This window comes from Castor canadensis, chromosome 1 (assembly GCF_047511655.1).
Source record: "Castor canadensis chromosome 1, mCasCan1.hap1v2, whole genome shotgun sequence".
In the NCBI taxonomy this organism is placed as follows: Eukaryota; Metazoa; Chordata; class Mammalia; order Rodentia; family Castoridae; genus Castor; species Castor canadensis.
In genome coordinates, this window is record NC_133386.1 from 130,123,355 (window position 1) to 130,146,890 (window position 23,536).

Here is a 23,536-nt window from a genome sequence, read left to right on the forward strand (position 1 = left end):
TTACTTAATTAGCTATATGACCTTAGACCAGTCTGCCCATTAATTGAGGCTCAATCTCTCCCTCTGTGCGATAGAGAATTGTTTGGTGACCTCTAATACAAAGAAGGTCACTTCATATTAATAAAGGAAACAATCCATCAAGAGGAGATAACAGTTTACAGCATATACATACCAAACATCAGTGCACCCAATTTCATTAAACAAGCACTACTGTACTTGCAAGCACACATAGACTCAAACACAATAATAGTGGAAGACTTCAGTACTCCACTGTCACCAAAAGATAGGCCATCCAGACAAAAAAAAAAAATCAACAAAGAAACTTCAGAATTAATCGACACTATTAACCAAATGGATTTAACAGATGTCTACAGAGTATTTCATCCAGTAGCAGCACAATACACATTTTTCTAGGCAGCCATGGAATTTTTCTCCAAAATAGATCCTATTTTAAGGCATAAAGCAAGTCTTAACAAATAAAATTGAAAAAAAAAAGTGTTCTGTTAGACCACAATAAAACAAAACTAGAAATCAACTACAATAGAAACTGTTCAGAAGCATAGAGACTGAACAGTACATTGTGGAATGATCACTTGATCATTGAAATAAGGGGGAAGTAAAAACATTTCTAGATTTTGATAAAATGTAAACACAACATACCAGAAGCTCTGGGACAGAGCAAAGGCAGTGCTAAAGGGAAAGATTATAGCTATGAGTGCCTACATCAAAAATACAGAGCCAGGCACCAGTAGCTATTTGGGAGCCTGAGGTTGGGAAAATCACAATGTGAGACCAGCCTAGGCAAAAAAGTTCATGGGACCCTATCTCACCAATAGCTGGGTGTGGTGGCATGCTTTTGTCATCCCAAGTTATGTGGGAGGCTAAGATTAAGAGGATTGCAGTTCCAGATCATTCTGGAAAAAAAGTTTGCTAGACCCCATCTCAATGGAAGAAAGCTGTGTGCATGGTGGTGCACACCTGTCCCATTGATGGTGAGAAGATTAAAATAATAGGACTGCAGTCCAGGACAGCCTGGGCAAAAAGTGAAACCCTATCTCCAAAATAACCAGAGAAAAAAGGGCTAGAAGTGTGGCTAAAGTGGTAGAGTGCATACCTAGCAAGCATGAGGTCCTGAGTTTAAACCCAATTCCCATCCCCTGCCAAAAAACAATATATGTCAAATAGCCTACTGATACACCTCAAACTCTTAGAAAAACAAGAACAAGTCAAACTAAAAATTACAGGTGGAAAGAAACAATAAATTTTGGGCAAAAATTAATGAAATGGAGACTAAAAAATATACAAAGAATCAATGAAACAAAAGAAATGGTTCTTTCAAAGGATAAATAAGATTGATGTAGCCTTTTTCCAGAAGTGACCAAAAAAATTGGAAGAAGACCCAAATTAATAAAATTAGAGATGAAAAAGGAAGGATCACAAGAAATCCAGAGGATCATTGGGGAATACTTTAAACCCTATATTCTAATAAACTGGAAAATCTAGAAGAAATAGATAGATGCATTTGGCCTACTAAAATTGATCAAAGAGGATATAAATCACTTAAACAGATCTATAACAAGGAATGAGATTGGAGCAGTTATAAAGAGGCTCCCAATAGGACTGGTGAAGTAGCTCTAGTGGAAGAGTGCCTACCTAGCAAGTCTGAGGCCCTGAGTTCAAACCCTAGTGCCACCAAAAATAAAAATAGAAAATAAAGATTCTCCCAATAGAGAAGAGCCTGGGACTGGACAAATTCACTGCAGAATTATACCGGACCTTTAAAGAACTAAGACCAATGCTTCTCAAAGTATTCTGTGAAATAAAAAGGGAAGGAGAATTACCAAAATCATTCTGTGAAGCCAGTAATACCTTTATACTAAAACTGGAGAAGACACAACCAAAAAGAGTATAGACCAATATTTTTGATAAATCTAGATGAAAAAAATTGTCAGTAACTACTCGTAAACCAAATTCATGAACACAGTTTAAAAGATCACAAACCATGATCAAATTAGTTTTGTTTCAGGGATGCAAGGATGGTTCAACATCTGTGGTTCAAGTTAATAAGTAATACAGCATAAAAACAGAATCAAAGACAAAAATCGCATTATCATCTCAATTGATGCAGAAATAGCCTTTGGCAAACTTCAGCATCCTTTCATGATAAAAGATCTGAAGGAACTAGGAATAGAAAGGATGTACCACAACATAATAAAGGCTATATATGCAACAAACCTACAGTCAGCATCATACTAAACAGGGAAAACCTGAAATCATTTCCTCTAAAACTGGGAAGGAAGCAAGAGTGTCCACTCTTCCCAACTTATTTAATATAGAACTGGAACTCCTACCCAGAGCAATAAGGTAAAAGAAAGAAAGAAAATAGATTCCAAAAGGAAAGGAATAAGTCAAATTATCCCTACTTGCAGATATGGTCCTATATTTAAAAGACCCTAAAGATTCCACCACAAAACTTCTAGATTTGATAAACACTTTCAGTAGTGTAGCAGAATATAAAGTTAACATATAGAAATCAGTAGCTCTTTTATGTTCCTCAGTGAACAGAAATCAGGAAAACAGTTCCAATCACAATAATCTCAAAAAAATAAAATACCTAAGAATACACTTAACTAAAGAGGTGAAAGACCTTCACAGAAAACTGTAAAACCTTAAAGAATGAAACTGAGGAAAACCAAAAGATGGAAAACCCTCCATGTTCATGAATTGCCAGAATTAATATGAAAATGGCTATACTACTAAAAGCAGTCTACAGATTCAGCGTAATTCTCACCAAAATTCCAATGTCATTCATTGCAGAAACAGAAAAATCAATCCTAAAATTCATATGGAAACATAAAAGATAACAAATAGCCAAAGCAATTCTGATCAAGGAGAGCAACACAAGAGGTATCACAATATTACACTTCAAATTATACTACAAACCATAGTAAAAACAGCATGGTATTGGCACAAAAACAGATAAGTGACAATGGAACAGATTAGAAGACCCAGAAATAAACTCACAAGCTGCAGTCATCTGATTTTTTCACAAAAGAGGCAAAAGATAAGAGAGCCTCTCCAACAAATGATAGATACTGGGAAATGTGGCTATCTACTACATGTAGAAGACTGAAACTAGATCCCTATCTCTCACCCTGTACAAAAAGCACTTCAAAGTGTATCAAAGACCTTAATGTAAGACCTGAAACTTTGAAACTATTACAGGAAAAACATTGAAAGGTATAGGCATAGGCATTTACTTTCTGAATAGGACTCCATTTGTCCAGGAATAAGAGCAAGAATTGATAAACGGGACTCCATCATATTAAACTGTTTCTGTGCATTAAAAAAAAAAAAAAAGAATCAAGAGACAACCCACAGAATGGAAGAAAATCTCCGCTGCTGTTCAGCAGATAAAGGCTTAATATTCAGAATATACAAAGAGCTCAAAAAAAATCACAGCATAAGAACAAATAATAAATGAGCAAATAAGTTGAGCAGACAGTTTGCAGAAGAAGAAATACAAATACTAATAAGTACACGAAGAAATGTTCAACATCCTTAGGCATAAAGAAAATGCAAATCAAAACCACACTGAGATTCCATTTCAACCCCAGTCAGAATGTCAACCATCAAGAAAACAAAACAACAAATGATGGTGAGGTTTTAGTGGGACAAAAGGAGACCTTTATATGTAGTTGGTGCAAATGTAAATTAGCATGACCACTGTGGAAATCAGTATGGAGATTCATCACTCAAAGTAGAACTGCCTTATAACCCTGCCATACCACTTTTGCACATATTTCCTAAGGAGTGTAAATCTGCATACAAGAAAAGTACTGCATACTCATGTTTCTAGCAGTACTGTTCACAATAGTAAGCTCTGGAATCAGTATAGTTACCCAACAACTGATGATACATAATAATGTGGCATAGGTACACCTATGGAGTATTCTTCAGAATAATGAAACTCTCATTTGCAGGAAGATGGATAGAACTGCATATCATTAAGTTGAGTGGGATAAGCCAAGCTCAAAAAGTCAAATATATGATGTTTCACTTGTATGTGGAATCTAGAACTAAAATTATGAGAAAATAATTGTAACTGGTCTAGAGTCTGTAAAAGGAGGTCTGGGAGGAGATCAGAGGGAGGTGATGGGGTGTAGGTGAGTGTATTGAGGATGAAGAGGATCAAAGTACATTACATACATATGTGCATATATATGTGAAGATAGCATAATGAAATACTGGAAAAGGGATGAGGGGATGATGAGAGAGGTTAAGGGAATATAATAGAGTGACGTATTTGTTCAAGATACCCTGCATACATCTATGTGAAATTAGCACAGTAAAATTCCCTTGTACTGCTTAGGTATGTTGATTTTTAAAAAACAGCAGAAAAGAAAAAAATGCCATATGTCCCTGAGTCTGGGTCTCTGCATAAATCTTCCCAAAACCAGTGGCAAACATTCAGCTAGGGTAGTGGCTTCACAGAGAAGAATATTCATTCCTGCCACATGCAATTAGGGAAAAAGTCCCTGGATCACCAGGCTGTGTTCTAATTCTCAAAACTGTATTGGTATTACTTAACACCTCAGAGAAATTTAAGATTAAGCGGGTATTCAGTAAAGTACATACTGTGAAGTCAGGTTTGATGGGAGAACACTCAACCAAGTTTTCCTCATAAATTTCCCTGGGCTGTGGCTTCTTAATTAACATGTATCAAAATAACTTGAGTATCAAATCAACAAAAATAGTGACAAAGGGAATTGCCACTTTTTCCCATACCTAGTACTTACCACTATCCTGGGAGTTTATGTCAGACTTAAAAACATGCATTTCAGTCTATTTTAAATTGCTCTTGGGTTCTTTATTATGAAACATTGTGTAGTTTGAATTGTAGAGATAGAGAATATCTCTACAATTGGTAGAGATAAGTATGCTATTAATAGTATGTGCGCTATAGATTTCTAACCTTTTGTTGCCAATCTGTTCTCTCCATTTCAGTCTTCCCATTGATTTAACTAAGCAACCTGTTTAGTTAAAACAATTCAGATAAAGGTGACATAGATGCTTCCTAAGCCTTCTGGTAAAATAATAGTGTCAAGGAAGCGGTAAGATTATGAAAAATAGCAAAGAAAAGAAGTACAGGGAGTTGAGAAATTATTTACATGGTTTTTTTGGTTTTGTGGTTTTGGGGTTTTTTTGTTTGTTTTGGGGGTTTTTTGGTAGTACTAGGGTTTAAACTTAGGGCTTTGCACTTATTAGGCAGGTGCTCTAGCACTTGAGGCACACCTTCAGCCCTTTTTGCTCTGGTTATTTGGGAGATAGGGTCTCACTTTTTGCTCAGGCCAGCCTGGACTGTAATCTTCCTATTTTAGGCTTCCCATAGTAGCTGAGATGACAGGTACACACCACCATGCCCAGCTTTTTTCCTTGCAGTGGAGTTTTACACACTTCCCGGGCTGGCCTGGAACCAGAATCTTTCTGATCTCAGCCTCCTGTGTAGGTTGGTGTGACTGGGCACACCACTGTATGCAGCTATTTACATCATCTTATTTAACTAAGTAAACTAATTCAGGATTAGAGAGGAAATGTGCTCAGAGTTTTGAAAAGTAGAAGAAAAGATCAACAGATTAAACTTGAGGTTCTGAATTGTCATCTTTTCTTGAGTACCTGTTAGGTTACAAGTATAAAGTTGAAGCATTCAAATGACAAGAAAATAACTTACTACGTACCATGTGCTTTTATCCCTTTCTTACAGAAAAGGCTGTTGTTTCTTAGCACCTCAGGGTAGTTGCTTGTGCAAGTACACAGCTGGTAACTATTAGAGCTAAGTTGTAGAGGCATAATGTAGCATATTTGGTGGCTTTACTTCAACCCTGATCTTCTGGAATAAAGTATTTTTTGTGGAGTGGCAGAAGAAGCAATGGACATATAGCCGGGAAACGTAGGGTTTGCTTCTGTATTCACCACTTAATCTTTCTTGGCCACAGTATTCTCAAGAGTTCATAGTCAATCTCATTTGTTGATAGGGAAATGCAAATTAAAACCACAGAAAAACACCACTACATACCAATGAGAATTGCTAAAATGAAAATGCCTGATTCTGCTATTGGTAACAGTATTAAGAAATAAAATACACTGCTGGTGGGAGTACATGTTTGTATCATCACTTTGGAAACTATTTGGCAGTATCTGTATTAGTCACTTTTGCAGTGTCACAATGAAATACCTGAGGCAGCTAACTCATAAAAAGAAAATGTTTATTGAGGTCACTGTTTTGAATGTTCAGAATCCAAGATCAGGCAGCCCTGTTGGTTTTGCCTCTGGTAAGGGCAGCAACTGATGATACATCATGGTGAGGTTGTGGGGTCACCTGTATGAGCAAGCACTCACATCTCAAATAGGACCAATCAAAAAATGACAGGTAGGACCTGTCTTGCTCCTTATTACTTCCCTTATAAGCACTTTGGAAGGTGTCACCTGAGAAATACCTCATGTTCCCATGGCCTACAGACATCCCACTAGGCCCCACCTCCCAAAGGTTCCGCCACCTTTCAGTAGCATCAATGAGAATGAATCCTTGAAGGATACAACTATATTCAAATCGTAACACTACTAAAGCTGAGTATTTCAGTGTTCTTATCCAACATGTTTTTTCCATATCAAGATGTATACCTATGATCCCCAGAATATGCACAAAACTGTTCATAGCAGCAGTATTTTTTTTTTTTTTTGCAGTACTGGGGTTTGAACTCAGGGCCTACAACTTGAGCCACTGCACCAGCCCCTTTTTTTGACGGATTTTTGAAGAGAGGGTCTCACAAACTATTTGCTCTGGCTGGCTTCAATCCACATTCCTCCTGATCTCTGCCTCCTGAGTAGCTAGGATTACAGGCGTGAGCTTCCCGCACTTGGCACAATAGCATTTATCATAGCCTGGGGCAGTGGCATCAAGAGTAGAATAAATAACTCAATTTTAGTATATTTCTGTAATGAGACACAACAATGAGAATATTTTAAAGGGATTCACAGGCTTGTTGTGGAGATCAGACAAATTAATGTTTATAAAATTGCTGTGCAAATTAAAACCATAAAAATATAGAAAGAGTAGGGAATTACTTATGATAAAGATGGCCAAACAAAATGAGAACAAATTGTGGAAAGGCTGCAATGCTACAGATTGCTTAGGCTTTAGGGAGACATTATGTGTGTTTGTAGATGATGGCAAGAGAATTGTGTGCAGGAAAGCATTGTGGTAGGAGATTAAAGACAAGTAGGACAGTGAAGGGACTGTGCTTATCTGGAAAAGGGAAGTTGACACCTCAGGCTAAAGTAGCAACAGTGACAAAAATGAAGGAAAGAAATGAAACTTTAAAAAAAATTTCCTAAGAGTAATCCATGGCCTATGAAATAAGCTGGAAGTAGATGATAGGGGAGTCACGGGTGGTTTCCAGAAGGCAGACTTTAATTCTAAGAGTGACTTTATTTAAAGCAATGTTTTCCTCTCTTAAGCGGTAGAACTCATATGTGAACCTTTGTGTGGCCTGCAGCTGATGTTTTTTGCTGGCTGGCTTGGAATTTATAGCTCCCTAAGGAAGAAAGAAATGTGGTAACTATCTTGGCCGTGGGGGAAAAGGACCATATATTTCAGGGTAAGGTGAGAATTCTGTTCCTTTGAAGCAATTAATATCTTTGCAAACTGTAAAACATTTGCCTCTGTCAGGTAGCAGTAGTGAAATTAGAGCCAGACTCATGCCTGTAATCCCAGCTACTCAGGCAAAGATCAGAGGATCATGGTTCAAGGCCAGGCCAGGCAATAAGTAATCTAGGCCCGATTTCAGTTAGTAAACTGGGCATGGCATGTGCCTGTGATCCCAACTCTTTGATAGGCTGTAGGTAGGAAGATCACAGTCTGAGGCCAGCCCCAGGCAAATCGTAAGACTCCACCTGAAAAATAACTGAAACAAAAAAGAAATACGAAATTCACTATTATAGTAGCCTATGTCCATTTTTAGTTGTTGCTGCCTGACAGCCCATCTCTTGTCTTCTCACTGTTGCATCTGGAAGGCTCTCTTTTTCTTGTTGTACCTAGTACCTAGTTGTTTTCAGGGGCAAAATACTGTCTATTGTTAACAGAACAAAGACTCAGAAAGTTCAAGACCACAAACATATTTCCTATAGTTTGTGGAAAATTCTTTTTCTCTTGATACTATTCTGTAATACTGCTCCATTATGAGTAGCAGCCTGTGAAAATTTGAATAAGAAAGCATCCAAATTGTGTTTTTCATCAGTGTTATAAAATGCTGAGATAAGTGGGAAGAGCAGTAACACAGGAAAGGGCATTAAACTTTTTTTTTTCCTTTCTTTGAACTTAGTATCAAAGTCCTTGTTCCTACTTAGCCTATTTGGCTTGGTTTTTTTGTTTGGTTTGGTTTTGTTCTGGTCTTGTTTCTTGCCTTGCACTTCCTAAGCAAGCACTTGATCTACACTCTCAACCCATTTTTGCTTTGTTTTGGTTTTCAGATAGGGTCTTCTGCTCTTGCCTAGACCAACCTCAACCCTAGATCCTTCTACCTCTGCCTCCTGCCTAGCTAAGATTATAGACACTTGCCATTCCCACGTGCATCACCACACCTGGCTTGCCTATTTGTTTTTAAATTCAAGATTTGAGTTTCATTTTCAGTACATTGATTGGAATCAAAGAGTCAGTATCATAAATAGAAACCAGGCTTTGTTGAGCTTGAATACCAACACTATTTCTAGATAGCATGCTGTGGCAGCTGTGTGACTTAAGCAGAATCAAAACTCATCCCCGTGGAGGAAGATGTACCGGGAAGCATTTTGGGCCTAGAACATGTGCCCAAAGTGAAACAGGTTTTGTTTAAGGCTGGCGGAATTAGGGAAGAGTACAAGAAAATTACCTGTAGCCTCCAGTGTTATCTGAACAGGAGCATGAAAGGACAGCACAGCTAAAGTCCTTGCACTTAGGTCTCCTGAAGAGGCATAGAAACACTAGAGATTTTTAGTCACAAAAGTGCTCAAATTTGGCCATCTTTGAATTAAGAAGACATTTTTACTATGCAGCTGGTAAGATGATAGCTTTAGCTCTGGTTCCTGTTCCTTAGAGCTCATTATTTCTGATAGCCATCAGAAATGCATATGCATATTTTCTGGTCCTACTTCTGTTTTCTTTAGACCCTATTTTTCCATAAAGTACAGATGTTTATTCAGAATTAATAATTCAAGGTCATGATTGATTTTTGGCTATGAATTACTAAGTTTCTGGCAAAAATACTAACATATGAAGGTTGAATTATTTTGAGGGTTCCTATGCCATTACTTATCATCTTGTGTTGTTCAGAAATAGTCATAGAATGAAACTTATAAATAGGAATTATTTGGGCCATCTAATTAAAAAGGATGGATATTTCCTAAAGAAAAAAACCTACAGCTTCATTCCCCAGGGGCAAAGATGATGTACTCTAACTGGAAGAGACATGCCCTAACAGTCTAGCTATTTGGAGAGCTGGGCATGCAATAGCTGAACAGGCAGAAAAGGGGTACTGACAGTAGTCCAGTTTCAGAGTCACTTTTGCAAGTGGCATGCTGGAATTGGTTAGAAGGACCATTACTAGTCAATCAGTATTAGTACTTTAGAAGTGACAATGGTCTGAATAATTACTCTGTTATTACCTGTATTTTTCTTATGGCACTCAATTATTGGTATCATGGTTTATAGTTAGTTATGATAAAAATCTAATCTCTACTACAACACTTATTTATCCATGAGCCTTCTCTACTTTCTTAATCAGGATTAATTCCCCTCCCCATCTGAACTGCCTGGTCAGTCACAACCTCACATAAACCACAGACCTGCCAGCCCATAAAGCAAATTGTAATCAACAGCCCAGCTAATGGTCTAGACAGCTTGCTTGGTTCCGACCTGTTTGTACCATATCTGCCAGTCACTTGGCAAACACAAGCAAATTTTCCTCCTTACCTCTCCAGGCAACTTGTGTGATTCCCCTCTCCCCATTTTACATTTTGTGTGCACTATATCATGTGTTGTATTATATCCATATGTGCCTTTAATCTCCACCAGAACCCTTTGAGCAACATATTTTCTATAATAATTAGCTGTGTAGTTCCAGGGGAGACACAAGGTAGAAAAATCCTACTTGGACTCGCAACTGTAACTAGAAGTTATAGAAATTTGAGAGGATTGTACCTAAGTAATCTTTAGAGAATCTGAGATTTTTTATATCATACCAGAAGAAAATGCAGCTTTGTGTTTACAAAATATTGTACAACTTCTGAGAAAGTGCCAGATTCTCCAGATAGATTTTTGGAGGATGTAATTATAAAAGAACAGAAAATATGGTGGAAGCAAAACTAAAAAGGGAGGAAAGAAGAATCTTTTTATCAGAGGAAGAGACAAGAACAAGGCCTTTGTGGGTTTTTCTTCACAGAGGTAAATCTCTACTTACTAAAAAAGCAAAAGTACCATTTGGCCACTGAATTTTTATGAGGCATTGTAATGGAATGCCTTATTTAAAGTAAAGATGTTGTAAGGGGAAGCAACTTTGCTGTCTGTATCAACGAAACAGAAGAAATTCATCCACCTGAGAATGTGGGTGTGATGATAAATGTGTCTTGCATACCACAAAATTAGCACCAAGTAAAGATATAGTAGTGCTGTGGGACTTTATCCAGATTTATTTGAAGATTTTTATTCAACTAAAGTAGCCTGTTTTGCTAAATTATTTCACATTGATTAGTGCTTCCCACAGGTCAGTGGAAGAAAATAAAACTATTATTCTACTCCTTATTCTCTTTGGTTTTGTTTTTTGAGACAGGGTCTCACTTTGTAGCCCATGGCAGCCTCAAACAATCCTCCTACCTCAACTTCCCAAGTGCTAGGATTACAAGTATGTGCCACCACAACTGGCTGATCTTAATCTGATGAATAACGAGGAGCTAGTTGGAATAGTAGAAGTGAAAGAGTCAAAGGCGATGAAGAAAGAGAAATGCGGTACACTGTTCTCTCATACATAATAGCTTCTGCTTCTTACCCAGAGGGAGTTACACTTTCCCTACCCCACTCCGTGACATGACCTTAATTATGTGACTTGCATTGGTGAAACAGTTACAAACAGAAGTGACATTTTTGTATTACTTAGTGACAAATGCTTTTAGTGCACAGTCCTGCATGTTTTTTATTCTATCTACCAGAAGACCTCAAAAATAGTTCTATTAGTTTCAGTCCAGAATGAACATTAGCATAAGTTAAAAAAACAATTCATTGTTCTAAACCAATCAGGCATTTTTATGCCTTCCTCTCCCTAGGCCCAGAGGACATTTATCAATGTGTAGAAACACTTTTGAGTCTCGGACATCTGTAGTGGGCTGGGGGTATAGCTCTGTGATAGATGCATAGAGGCCCTGGGTTCAATCCCATAACTGGAGGGACTGAACTGTTGTGAGTTCAGGCCCTCACAACAAAGAAGTATCTGGCCAAAAGTGTTATTAATGCTGAGTCTGAGAAACCTTGTTGGAAAACCCTAGGATTTTATATGACTACTGCATAACCTAGGCTATCCTAACTGATACAGCCATTAGCCTCTTAATTTTATGATAGTAAAGCAGAAATAGTTGGGCATAACCAGTTAAGTGCCCTGGTAATTAGGAAGGCAGGGTTGGAAGATGTTTTCAGAAGTATCTCTAAGTATCATACCATGTATAAGAGTTGAAGGTGACCTGAAAAGTTTAGAAGCTTCCAGTTCCACACTGCAGTTGCAAATGAATAAAAACCAGACAGGGAAAGGCTAAAACCAGAGTGATTGTACAGTGAATGCTCCAGTGAACTCTAGTATTAAAATGAAGGTTTTTATTCTAAGGTAAATAAGTCTTTTACACTCCTCTAAAAGTAGCATTTTAAAAATTAACATAAGTTAGGCCTGCAAAAAAGTGTTAAGATCCCACAGGGGTTTTTGTTTGTTTTAGTTGTATTTGCAGCACGACCATGCAAGAAGTGAATCTCTGGTTTGATGCTCCTGGGCTTCATGGAGAAAGCAGAACAACTCAGCAAAGGCTGCCCATCTGCTCATCAGTGGCCACTGACCTCATCTACATCAGTTACTTCCTGTTCTCCCCTAAAACGATGCAGTTTTCCAGCATCATTTTGAGACAGTAGACCTTTTCAGCTCTCACATTTAAGCTTTGTATGTTCTTACAATATCAGAAGCAGTTACTGCCCACACTTGTTATATGAGGTTTTCCCAGTTTAAACCTTGGAACAGAAAGATTTTGGTTATACCTGTCCCTTCAGAGATAAGCAAGGATGCCAAAGGCAAGGGCCAGATACCCACTTTGTTGACTAATCTCTTCCAAACCTGATTGCCTATATTCTAAATTTAAAACTATGGATTGAAGGTAAAAACAAAGTTTTCTCCAGGTGTCCTATATCTAGCCCTATCTCAAAGCAAGATACTGGGAAATAAAGATGCCAGTCTTTCTGTGGCCATAAAAACTCCCTTTGGACTTTCTCTAAGAATAGAAAGGCCCTTATTAGAAACTAACTATATATTAATTGTGTGTCTCATGAGAATTTCCTCATCACATTAGTCAGGCTCTCTTGTTTACCTATCTAAAGTGTTGGTTAGATTTCATTACCCGGTATCATGTCTTGAGTCACCAAATCAGTGTTGCCCCAAGTTCATAGAAGAATTACTGCCCAATATGTAACAAAGAAATAATGGTGGCATGACAGACATTTTTTGTACAGAGTCTCATCAGTTTATGGAGAGGCAAAACATTTAGTAAAAGTACAAACCATTAGTGACTTTCTGTTTTCTCACACTGTGATTAGTGCAGTGATAAGAGTCAAGCTCCTTGTTTTCTCTTTAATGATAGTAATGAGGATGAGGCCTGCAGCATTTGTAGCAGATTCTTGAGTTTTTCTTGTTGATCTCAATTATTTATAAAGTATATCTCAATCAAAAGGGCAATGGATATATGGTAAAGAGAGGCAAAGTTTAGGAAAAAGAGTTTTCAATGTAGTGTGACATTTAAAGATTGAAATGTGTTCTGTGGGTTCCTAATTTTTCATTTACTGTATTAAATCTTTCTTTTGAACCTTCAGATTCTTGGCCTTAAAAAATGCCCCCGCAAAATTGACAGGTCACATAGTAATACAGATTGCAAGTAAAAGCACAACCAAAACACAAAGATTGCAAGTAAACACTGTAAAAATTAAATATTATTAGTAATTGATGAAATACAAACTAAAATAGCAAGCTGCCATTTTCCACTATTAAAACTTTTTGATATTTTCTATGACAAAAGTGTGACATATCTTTATTGTAGAAAGTAAGAAAGTACAAAGAAAAAGAAAAATATTTAACTCCATATTCCCATCACAATGACAGTATGTTTAACATGACATTGTGTGTGTCAGTCTTTTTTTATTTGTATCCATGCTTAAAATTTATGTAACAATCTCCTGCTGGTGCATGCTCAGATTTTTGTCATTATAAGCAATACTGTACTAAAATAGCCTGTGTGTCCATGTTTTTTTGCATTTCTGGTTATTTTGTCAGTTTTTAGAGCTGCTGTTGCTGATTCAAAATCAATGAATTTTTAAGGCTTTTTGTTACTTGTTGCCATATGCTGAGCAGAAAAGGTTGTATCAAGTGTACGAGAGAATTGGTTTATTCATTCTCTTATCTGTATAGTTAATGTTGTTTTCTTATCTTTACCAAACTCATGTCTCATTATAATAATTTGTATTTCTTTGACTAATAATCAGAACTTATGATATATGACGAATTAAATTCTTGATTGTAGGGGAAGAGGTATAGATCAGTAGTACAGCTCATAGTACCACACAAGGCCTTTGGTTCAGTCCCCAGCTCCAAAAAATAAACTCTTCATTGCCACATTATTTATGAGAAAACAAAGATGCACAATACATGAATGTCCAGCGAAATGAAAGCAGTTAAATTATGGTCCTTTTGTGTGTTTTCGTTACGTTTTGTTTTATGAATAGTGTCTCACTGTGCAGCTCGTGCTGACCTTGACCTTGAGACCCTCCTGCCTCAGCCTCCTCAGTTTTGCTGGCATGGTGGTGCACTTCCAAACAATAAACCTGCAGCTATTGGAACATTAAATATGTGCCACCTTTTTACTGACACAGGCAAAATAATTCATTTCACAGTATAAGGCAGTTACAGTGGTAAGTTTTTAATGTAATTTGACCTGTAATGGACTCTTTAAACATATAAGGAAAAAAAACCTAAAAGGAAATATGTAATTGCTCCTGCATTGTAGTAGGTGATTTTTAATACTTTATAATTTTGTAAACTTTTTCATTTTTTAATTAAGATCGAGTGTCAAGAAAACACACTTGATTTTACAAATGGTACAAGAAGGAAGAGGGAACCAACCCCCACCTGTAATTTGTGCAGTATTATTCTAAAAATAATGCTGAACTTTTGATATGGAAACAGTAAGCATGGACAGATAAAGTGAGATTCTGGTAAGCAGTAGAAAAGCCATATTTATAAGATTTATTTTATAGGCTCCTTTTATGGATCACATGTGTGGTAGTACATGCCTGTAATTCCAGCTACACAGAAGATAGAGATCTAGAGGTTTGCAGTTCAAGGTCAACCAGGGCAAAAAGTTAGTGAGACCCCCATCTCAATAAACAAGCTGGGACCAGCTGCACAGAAGGCATAGGTAGGAGGAGCATGGTCCAAGGCCCAATCTCAGGCAAAAAGCACAAGATCCTATCCAAAAAAACAATAAACTAAAAAAACTAAAGCGAAAAGGGCTGCAGGCATTGGCTCAAGTGAAAAGAGCCTAGCAAGTTATGAGGCCCTGAGTTCAACCTCCAGTACTAAAGGAAAAAAAATCCTCCTGCTTCAGAAGCTGATTATTGTTGAAGCCACTTGAAAATATTATTTATGATTTTTTTTTTTCTTTTAGGTTGCTGCTGTTGATCTTTTGGTTCCTGGAGTCGGGGAGCTCATTGGAGGCAGCCTCAGGGAAGAGCGATATCACTTCTTAGAGCAGAGACTGGCCAGGTATTGGTCAGATATAAAAGGAACACACTTGAGAACTGGGGTGGAAGCACTCAAAGGTAGTCCCTGCGAAGTAACAGAAAGGCGTATGGGCCTCACATCTGACAGACCTGGGTCTTAGATTCCATGTGACCTTGAGAAAGGTGTTTCTTCTGAACTGTTAAGAAACAAACCCACAATAGTATTCCTCACACTATAGAAGATACATTTTTAAAAAGTTAATAAAACAAAGAGATTTCCTTAATGCTTGTCCTACATTTTTAAAAGGACCTTTTCATATTTTAATCCTTCTCTTTAGATGGTACTTGGTTCCATCATAACCTGGAAAAAGCCAGAGTTTGAAAATATCCTGTTAAATTAGCCATTTGTGAGGTATTTTCCTAATGGAGAAATGGTTTAAAAGTTGGTGCTTTTCCAAGACCCCAGCATATCAACCTCTGGGGTAATCTAGTTCTGTAATCGCAGTCTTTTGAGTGGCTCTGCTGGGCTAGGCTCCAGAAGAAAGCAGGGGAGGGGAGAAGGTCTGGGAAGACTCTTTTTATCAGTTAGACTACCACTAAGAAGGTGGTAGCCACTATAGCCGGGCTATAGCATTAGAAAGTGCTGGGGAAAGTCATGAAATTGAACTGAAGGTCAGACTCTTTAGATGGAAAAAATGTAAGCATTTTCTGAGGTTTTTTATTGTTGTTAGGCAGAATAAAAATCACACGTGTGCAAGAAACCTCGACTGTCGAAAGATTAATTGGTCTGTTTTCTTTGCTTGCTTCCTTCCTCCAGGAAACCTTTCCTCATAACATCAAATGTTTACCTAATATTTGATAATAGCCAAATTTATCTTTCCTAATGAAGTAGATACATGTTTCCCTACCTCAGTGATCTGTCTGAGGCTGCCATTCATGTTTTCTCTACTTTTGTATATTTGAATTTTCACAGCCCTCATCACTTCAGATACACTGTAGTCCCAAACACTTTTTAAAGGACAGATTAATTTTAATGAACACTAAATGCTTAAAATGTTGCTCACATTTTTTTCAAACTAGAGGAATCAAATTGCAACAGTATTATGAAGGTAGCCTCAGAACGTGTATAATTGTTTTAATGTTGTAGAATGAAAGTTGTATCCATGTGTCCATTGTCAAGGTGTGCCTCCAGCCACCTTAACCAATAATGATGGTGCTTTTCTTTTTTTCTTTTATTATTGTGCTGGGTGGAGGTACATTGTGGCATTTGCAGATGTTTTTACAATATATCAAATATATCATACTTGATACACATATCACACACATCCACCTTCTCCTTTATCCACCCCTCCCCCCATTCCTGGAATAGTTTCAATGGATCTCATTTTTCCATTTGCATACATGTGTACACAGTATTTCATGATAGTGCTTTTCTTATGTCATAGGACAATAAGCTTGTCTCACATCAGTACCTTCTTTGTGGTTCTATTTACATTCTATAGCATTGTTGTCTGTGCCTGCCACTTATTTGACAATATCTTGGGTCATTGGTTACCTTACTATAAAGTTTCAGGTCCTCAACTCTTGCATATTATTGAAGAACACAATCTTTGTGTGTACTTCTTTATGAAGAGCTTTTTGCGCACAACCCAGCATAAATGTTTGGTGATTAACATGTTTTTCTAACTGCCATACCAGTGCCTGAAAGAATTTTGTTCCTTCCCTTTTACAGATCAGGACTTACAGAAGCCTACCAATGGTGAGAATGTGTCCCTAAATTATCTTATTCTAGCTGCTAGTCTGAGTGTTACATAGAAGTGTTCTTACTTATTTTCCCACGCCCCTATGGGAGAGTATTAAGAACTTAACTAGGGACTCAGATGATTGCTTATTATTCCCTTTGGATCCATGAAAAATAATAGTTACCATTTATTTATTACTTATTATGTGTCACATATCTATATTATCTTTCAGTTAACATTTTTATGTGTATTTTCTCATATAATCATCACAACACTCTTGAGAAGTGGGTATTATTAGCTCCTTTTTATTACCCTCTAAGCTGAGTCCCAAAGTTGTGGGCTAATTTTAAACAGGATCTCAGTTAGAAGGATGGAGCTGAGAATGGATCTCTGAATCAAGTCTTTGCTCTTAACCATTTTGCTTCAGTTTTTCTGTGTCTGAAATTGGGAACTTGAATTAAGTAATCCCTGAAGTTGCAAAGAACTGAAATCTGAGCTGCTTAGAGAAGACCACCAGTCTGCAATCATACGTTTATTTTCCCAAAGTTGTTTTGTTTTTCTTTCTGCAGACCCTTTCTTCAAGATAGATATTTATGTATATTTCTGTAATACTACTCCTTTAGGGTCTTGTTACAATAATAGCAACAATATCACTAACAATTCTGCTGTCCTCAGTAGGACAAAGGGACAGATTTCATACTTGCCTTTTGGTAATGAAGGAGATAGATTCCAGAGATGCCAAGATTAGGTCCAGGTAATGGCATTTGAATGCCTTATACTAAACCAGTAATATTGTAGATATATTTAATCTCTCTAAGAATCTTGGTTTTCATGACTGTAAAATGAAATGATATTATTGCTTCTCGGGGTTATTGTAAAGATGAAATGAAACAATACAAATTAAATGTCCACATTAGAAGCTCAGAAAATACTAGTTTATACCCCCTTTCTTCTCATGTTTGAAGTCTTGCTATTTAATAGACAAGCCTGATTGAGCAAGCTTATGCATTTTTCCTCAGATTCTTTCTGTCTATTACATAGTGTGTAAAAACTGTCCTTAAAAAGAGCTAAATAGGCCAGGTGCCAGTGGCTTACGCCTATAATCCTAGCTACTCAATAGGCAGCGATCAGGAAAATCATGGTTTGAAGATAGCCAGGCAAATAGTTCACAAGACCCTATCTTGAAAAAACCCTTCACAAAAAAAGACTCAAGGTGTAGGCCCTGAGTTCAAAAAAAAAAAGCTAACTTTAAGTTTTAATTCTTGGTTAAATAAGTTTAGACCTTTTTGTGGTCCTTATTAATCATTCTTTTCCCAACCAAAATTTTCACATTTTGAAGATTTCTAGATATAAATATTTTATTATTTGGATTTGCTCCCTTTTACATGGTAATCATAGTGTATTAAAGGGGCCTTAGGAATCTTCAAGCCTGTGATCTCTGCTAGTGTTCCTCTACACTGTGAGTAGCTACCCCAGGTGTGTGGGAATGTACTCACTTCCTGTTTCTATATGCCATATGCAAATAGAATCTGTAACTAGTTCCACAAATTTTGTGCCATCTCTTCTATGCCTGGTCACCCCACAGTCAATGTAACAATAATCAAACAAATAGGTGTACATTAAAAAAAACTTTTTGTTAGAAGTGAATTTTTTACCTATCAAAGCAAAGGCAGGAAAAGTGCAGTAAGCTGAATTGAGTTTGCAAACTTGCGGGCTAGTGTTATAAAAATATCAATGTATGAGGACTTAGCGACATCTAAAACTATTACTGAACTCCTACCATCCGGCTTAGGCCCTGCAGGTGCTTTGACAAGTGGTTTAGTATGCCCTTTATCTCACTTTGTCACTAATCAACACTTACCATATCCCCATACTTTGTAAGCCTAAAATAAATGCAGCCATTAAACATTGCAGTTACTCAAAATTGTTCATCCTGTTATTCCTTATAGTTCTTACTAATCTGAACTTTTGTACTACATCATCCCAGTCATACTGATCTCTCACCTGATTACAGCTCACCTTGTTGTGATTCATCTTTTATTTTACAAAGATAAGTACTTAGTCTTGACTCCCTAAAATAGCAATACATATAGTCATTATTATAAATAGTGAGAAAATAGATGAGAGACAGTCTTTATACTTGAGGAACCAAATAGTTACCAGCTAATGTATGTAAGTCTTATTGTGGAAGCGATTTTACTAATCATTTATAAGCTTATTTTAATTCATATTATATATGACATAATAATAATATTTATGGAATCCTTTCTTCTCTTCCTAAAATATCTTTTTTCCATGCTGGCTTATTGGAATTTGAGTTTCAATAATGGTTGTAACCGTTTTTTTAGCTATGTGGTCTTTACTGAGAATAGAAGGTTCATGGGTGGGCATCAGAGGCTCCCACGTGTGCCAGAAAAATGATTGGCCATTTCACCAGGCCCAAAGCAGAAAACTGGAAGTTTCTACTCACTTCAGCACTCAAAAGTCAATTTTTGTGCCTTTGAAAAATCTTCATGCAGTAATAACTATTCTAGAGCATTCCCTGGAGTAAAAAGGTTGATACCAGTGTCTGCCCCTGATGTAGCATACAGTCTAACCAAGAGCTTATCACTTTGTAATGTATCAGGCAGAACTCTTCATTGTATTCTATGTATTGAACAATATAATTTGGGTAAAAAGAAAAGAGCATTATCATTGACATACCAAGAAATAGAAGAGCAATACATTTTCAAGAAAACTAATAAGACTAAGTAAAAAAACTTTCTGTAGCCTCATGAGGCAAGTTTTTTGTACATGGGTGCATAAAAAAAGGGTCAAGTGACCAAAGCCTATGACTGCACAATCGGACCTATTAGTGCTTATCTGGATAACCTTGGATAGGTGGAGTCCTCTAACTTCTCCATTGCAACCCTCACTGTGGAGGGAAAAGACTGGTCTGCCACAATGACGTGGACAAAACAAATGATTGCAAAATACTTTCAAAACATACAATTCTAATCATACATCTAATCTCACATAGAATTTTTGTCTTTTTTTTTTTATGATTCTCTGTTTTTAAAAACAGGTATCTGGATCTTCGTCGATTTGGATCTGTGCCACATGGAGGTTTTGGGATGGGATTTGAACGCTATTTACAGTGCATCTTGGGAGTTGACAATATCAAAGATGTTATCCCTTTTCCAAGATTTACTCATTCATGTCTTTTATAACTGAAAGGTTGGTGAAGGAAAAGTACCCTATGCAGAGGCACTCCACATGAATTTGCACACAGAAGAGTGCAGTGTTTAAATTATAGAAGTATAGATTTCAATATGTAATTGTGTATGCTGTAAGATACAACATATGAGAAATAGAAATGATGATCTTTGTTTTTAGAAACCCAAAGGCATTTCATGGAAAGATTAACTCCCTCAAGAAGTGGTACTTAAAGCAAGTGGACTTTCTATTACCTCAATGAAGAAAAAAAGAAGTAACTGGGCTTTTAGTCACAGGTGCTCAGGAAACTGGGGCCTAAGAATTGCTTGAGCGCAGGAGTTTGAGGCCAGCTTGGACAAAAAAGAAGAAGAAGAAATGAAGACACTGAACCAAATGGTTGCAAAGGTCCTCTCAAACTCTGAGACAAGATAAGATAGTGTATTTTACTTTGTCTTTAATCACTTCCCTGTGTAGCTTTTCAGAAATGCCTAGCAACTAAAAATAAAATGTTGGCTTTTTTTCTCTCTTGTCATTTAACCTGTGATAAATGCTCATCTTATTCTCGGTGCTTTACTGAGCTTTATAGAGGAAAATATTCCTTTTCAGGTCTTAGTTGATTTAATAAAGTTGTTATACTGAATTGAAATCTTTCTTTAGGCTGAGTAAAAAAACAATTCCATTTAGTAACTGGTTTTTAATTGTAAAAGCTAATGGGACTACATTAACTAAACTTTTTAATCACTATTCTAGTTAATTTATACTAGATGTTTATAACTGCTCTAATAGTCAATAAAATAGATTTTTAAATTGCTATCTATGAAAAATTTAATTGTGAAATCTTGGTCTTTTCCCAGTGAAATTTGAAGGGAAGGCATCTTTAATCCAAGGTGGAGATGGCTTAGTCTACAAGATGGGTAATTCTAGAGTCCAAGCATCATTTTATTCAGAGTTCAGAGTTTATACAATAATAATTGTATCTCTGAGAAAGAGAGACAGAGTTTAAAACTGTTGGTAGGACTGAGAGTTTAGATCAGGAACAGAGGGCTTAGCATGCCTGAGGCTCTGGGTTCAATTCCAAAAAAAAAAAAAAAAAAAAAACACCGCAGACTTTTAAAAATTATTTGTTTTAGTCTTCATTGAGATTTTATATATATATATAATTTCATTATTTGCTGTAGCAAATTGTATATGTATCACATAATTATAAAAGGGCATGCATGCCTGAATAATGGATTTTCTAAGTCTCATTTGTTAGCTCTCTTAGGTTATTTCTTAATGAATTTGTATATGTACCGTGTGTTAACCTAACTTAAAATGAAACAGCTGAAATGAAATAAATTTCAGAATCTTAGGATTGTAAGTCACCTGAGAGGGTGACAAGTTGATCTTCTACCTAATGTACCTGGGCACCTTGGTTTTCCAGTGTCTTCTTGATATGAGCTCAGCATCCTTCAATATTGCTCATTCTGTTTCTGAATCTCTCTAGTTGGTACTTTTGCTGAGCTAAACTCTCAGTTAAAATCTGCTTCCCTGGAACTTTAATCCCTGGGCTTACATACCAAGTTTAGAAAAGGATAAAAGAGATAATTAGGGTTCCCATAAGGCTTGCCTTAACTGTAATTAGAGAAATTCATTTGCTTACTCAGAAAATCATGTTTGAGCTTTTAATTTTGTTATTTAATGATTTTATTGAAACAGGTCTCACTATGTAGTCACAGCTGGCCTCAAGTTCATGATCTTCCCACTTATGCCTCCCAAGTGTTGGAATTATAGGCGTGTACCACTATGCGTAGCTTGAATTTCTTTTATATGCCAGTACTGTGCTAGGTGTCAGATAAACAGCTGTGAACAAAATAGCAATGATCCCTCCTTGGGGAATTTACAATGTATTAGAGAAGATGCATAATAAGTACCATATTATTTCAAGAATGTGATATATAATAGAACACTATATACAGAGCAAGACAAACATCTATAAGTTTGTTAGAAAGGGCAGCTCTGAAAAAAAGTGATATTTAGCCTTAAACTCAGAAGACAAAATGCAAAATCCACTTGTAAACATTTGCAACATCAGCCAGTATCGATTTGACATTCAGGTTTTACTCTACTGTTAATTTTGTTGAGCCAGATCACAGACTGGGAAGCTGGAGGCACTGTAATTTGTAAGACCACCTGGAAGCATCCCTCCCATGATTTTTTGAAAAACCAGGTAGAGCTGTAATGTTAACACGATGACAGGGTATTCAAAATAACAGTCATGGAAAGAATGCTGTTAGAGAAACCCTGGGATCTGGTCCCAGCACTACTGTTAATTTAGCTTTGGAGAATTAAGTAAGCAAAGTAATCATTGTCACCTGCAGTTATTAATCAGCAGAATTTTTTTATAGTAGATAAACTCTGTGAACCCTTCTAGCCCTTAATATGTGGTAGACATAGTCACTAATAACTGATTTAGAGTCTAACCTTTAGACCACATGCAGTCCCCTACTGTAGTGCAAAACTTCATATTTAATTCATTCTTTGCCTTGACAGTTGATCATACAATGAGTATCTGGTTGAATCTAAACACTTGCTTGCAAGCCTTTGGCTCTCTACTTCAATTTTACTGATAATTGAACAAAAGCAAACACAGGTGTCCAAGATGATGAAATGCCAAAATGAAACCATGGCTTGCAAGAGACATAACAGGGAAAAACCTTAAATGTCCACTCATTAGCTAACGTGAATATTCTTCATCAAAACAGCACTGTATACGTCTTTATATAGTGAATAAGAGTTGGGTTTAATAGTGCAAAATTGTCTATACTGTAATATTCTTATCATGCTTTGTGAGTTCAGAGATTAATTTGAAGACGATTTAGGTTTTTTTACTTCAGCAACCAGTTTCTGGGAGACAAATCAGATCTGTTTTCCCAAGATTTCCAAGTATCACCCCCAAACAGTAATCCCAGCAATCCAAATAAGAGTATATTATAAAACTTAGAAATGTTTTCTCCATCATCAATTCCCATTGTCATTTCAAATTTTGAAATAGGTAGACGAAAATAGGCCGTCCTCTTGCCTGGGGGGAGTTGTGCTGTCATGTTTTTCAGTCTGACAAGAACGTAATTGTTTGTGTGAGTGATCCATTCCAGATCTAGACATCGCTCTCTCTCACCCTCTGACCTAGCCCAGAGAAATTTTAACTGTCACAGACCAGCAAAGGAACTGTTTGACCTTTTGTCCCTCTCAAACAGGATCTACCAGAAGCTTCTCTATTCAGTGTTATATATTCATTTTCTCTATAAATTGAATCTTGACATTCAAGCATGACTGAACAGGCAATTGAAGATGCATTTGATGCAATGGATTAACTACCCATCTTTAAATCTCTTGTTCAGATAATTATAGATGAAAGATGCTTAGTTGGATTGGATTGCTATTTATTCATATGTTTATTTTTATAAGTGGTGAGGCAAGAATATAAAAATGCAGAGTTGAAAGACAGTTGGATTGTATTGATAAGAAATGTGTGGGGTATTTTGACTTCTGATCAGTATTTGTATTCAGT

At 36.7% G+C, this 23,536-nt stretch overlaps 1 protein-coding gene across 13 annotated transcripts in view; it reads left to right on the forward strand.

Annotated features, from left to right (window-relative positions):
• The window catches only part of Nars2 (asparaginyl-tRNA synthetase 2, mitochondrial), a 126,629-nt gene extending 105,830 nt beyond the window's left edge, over positions 1-20,799 (forward strand). For 11 of the 13 annotated variants that reach the window (XM_074082089.1, XM_074082103.1, XM_074082094.1 and 8 more), the window contains 3 exons: positions 14,995-15,092; positions 16,782-16,808; positions 19,856-20,799. In XM_074082089.1, coding sequence (XP_073938190.1) covers positions 14,995-15,092; positions 16,782-16,808; positions 19,856-20,000 — 270 coding nt within the window. In that variant the 3' untranslated portion in view covers positions 20,001-20,799. The remainder of the gene's footprint in view (positions 1-14,994; positions 15,093-16,781; positions 16,809-19,855) is intronic. The other 2 variants (XM_074082093.1, XM_074082127.1) reach the window with 2 other exon arrangements.
• The last annotated feature ends 2,737 nt before the right edge of the window (positions 20,800-23,536 follow it).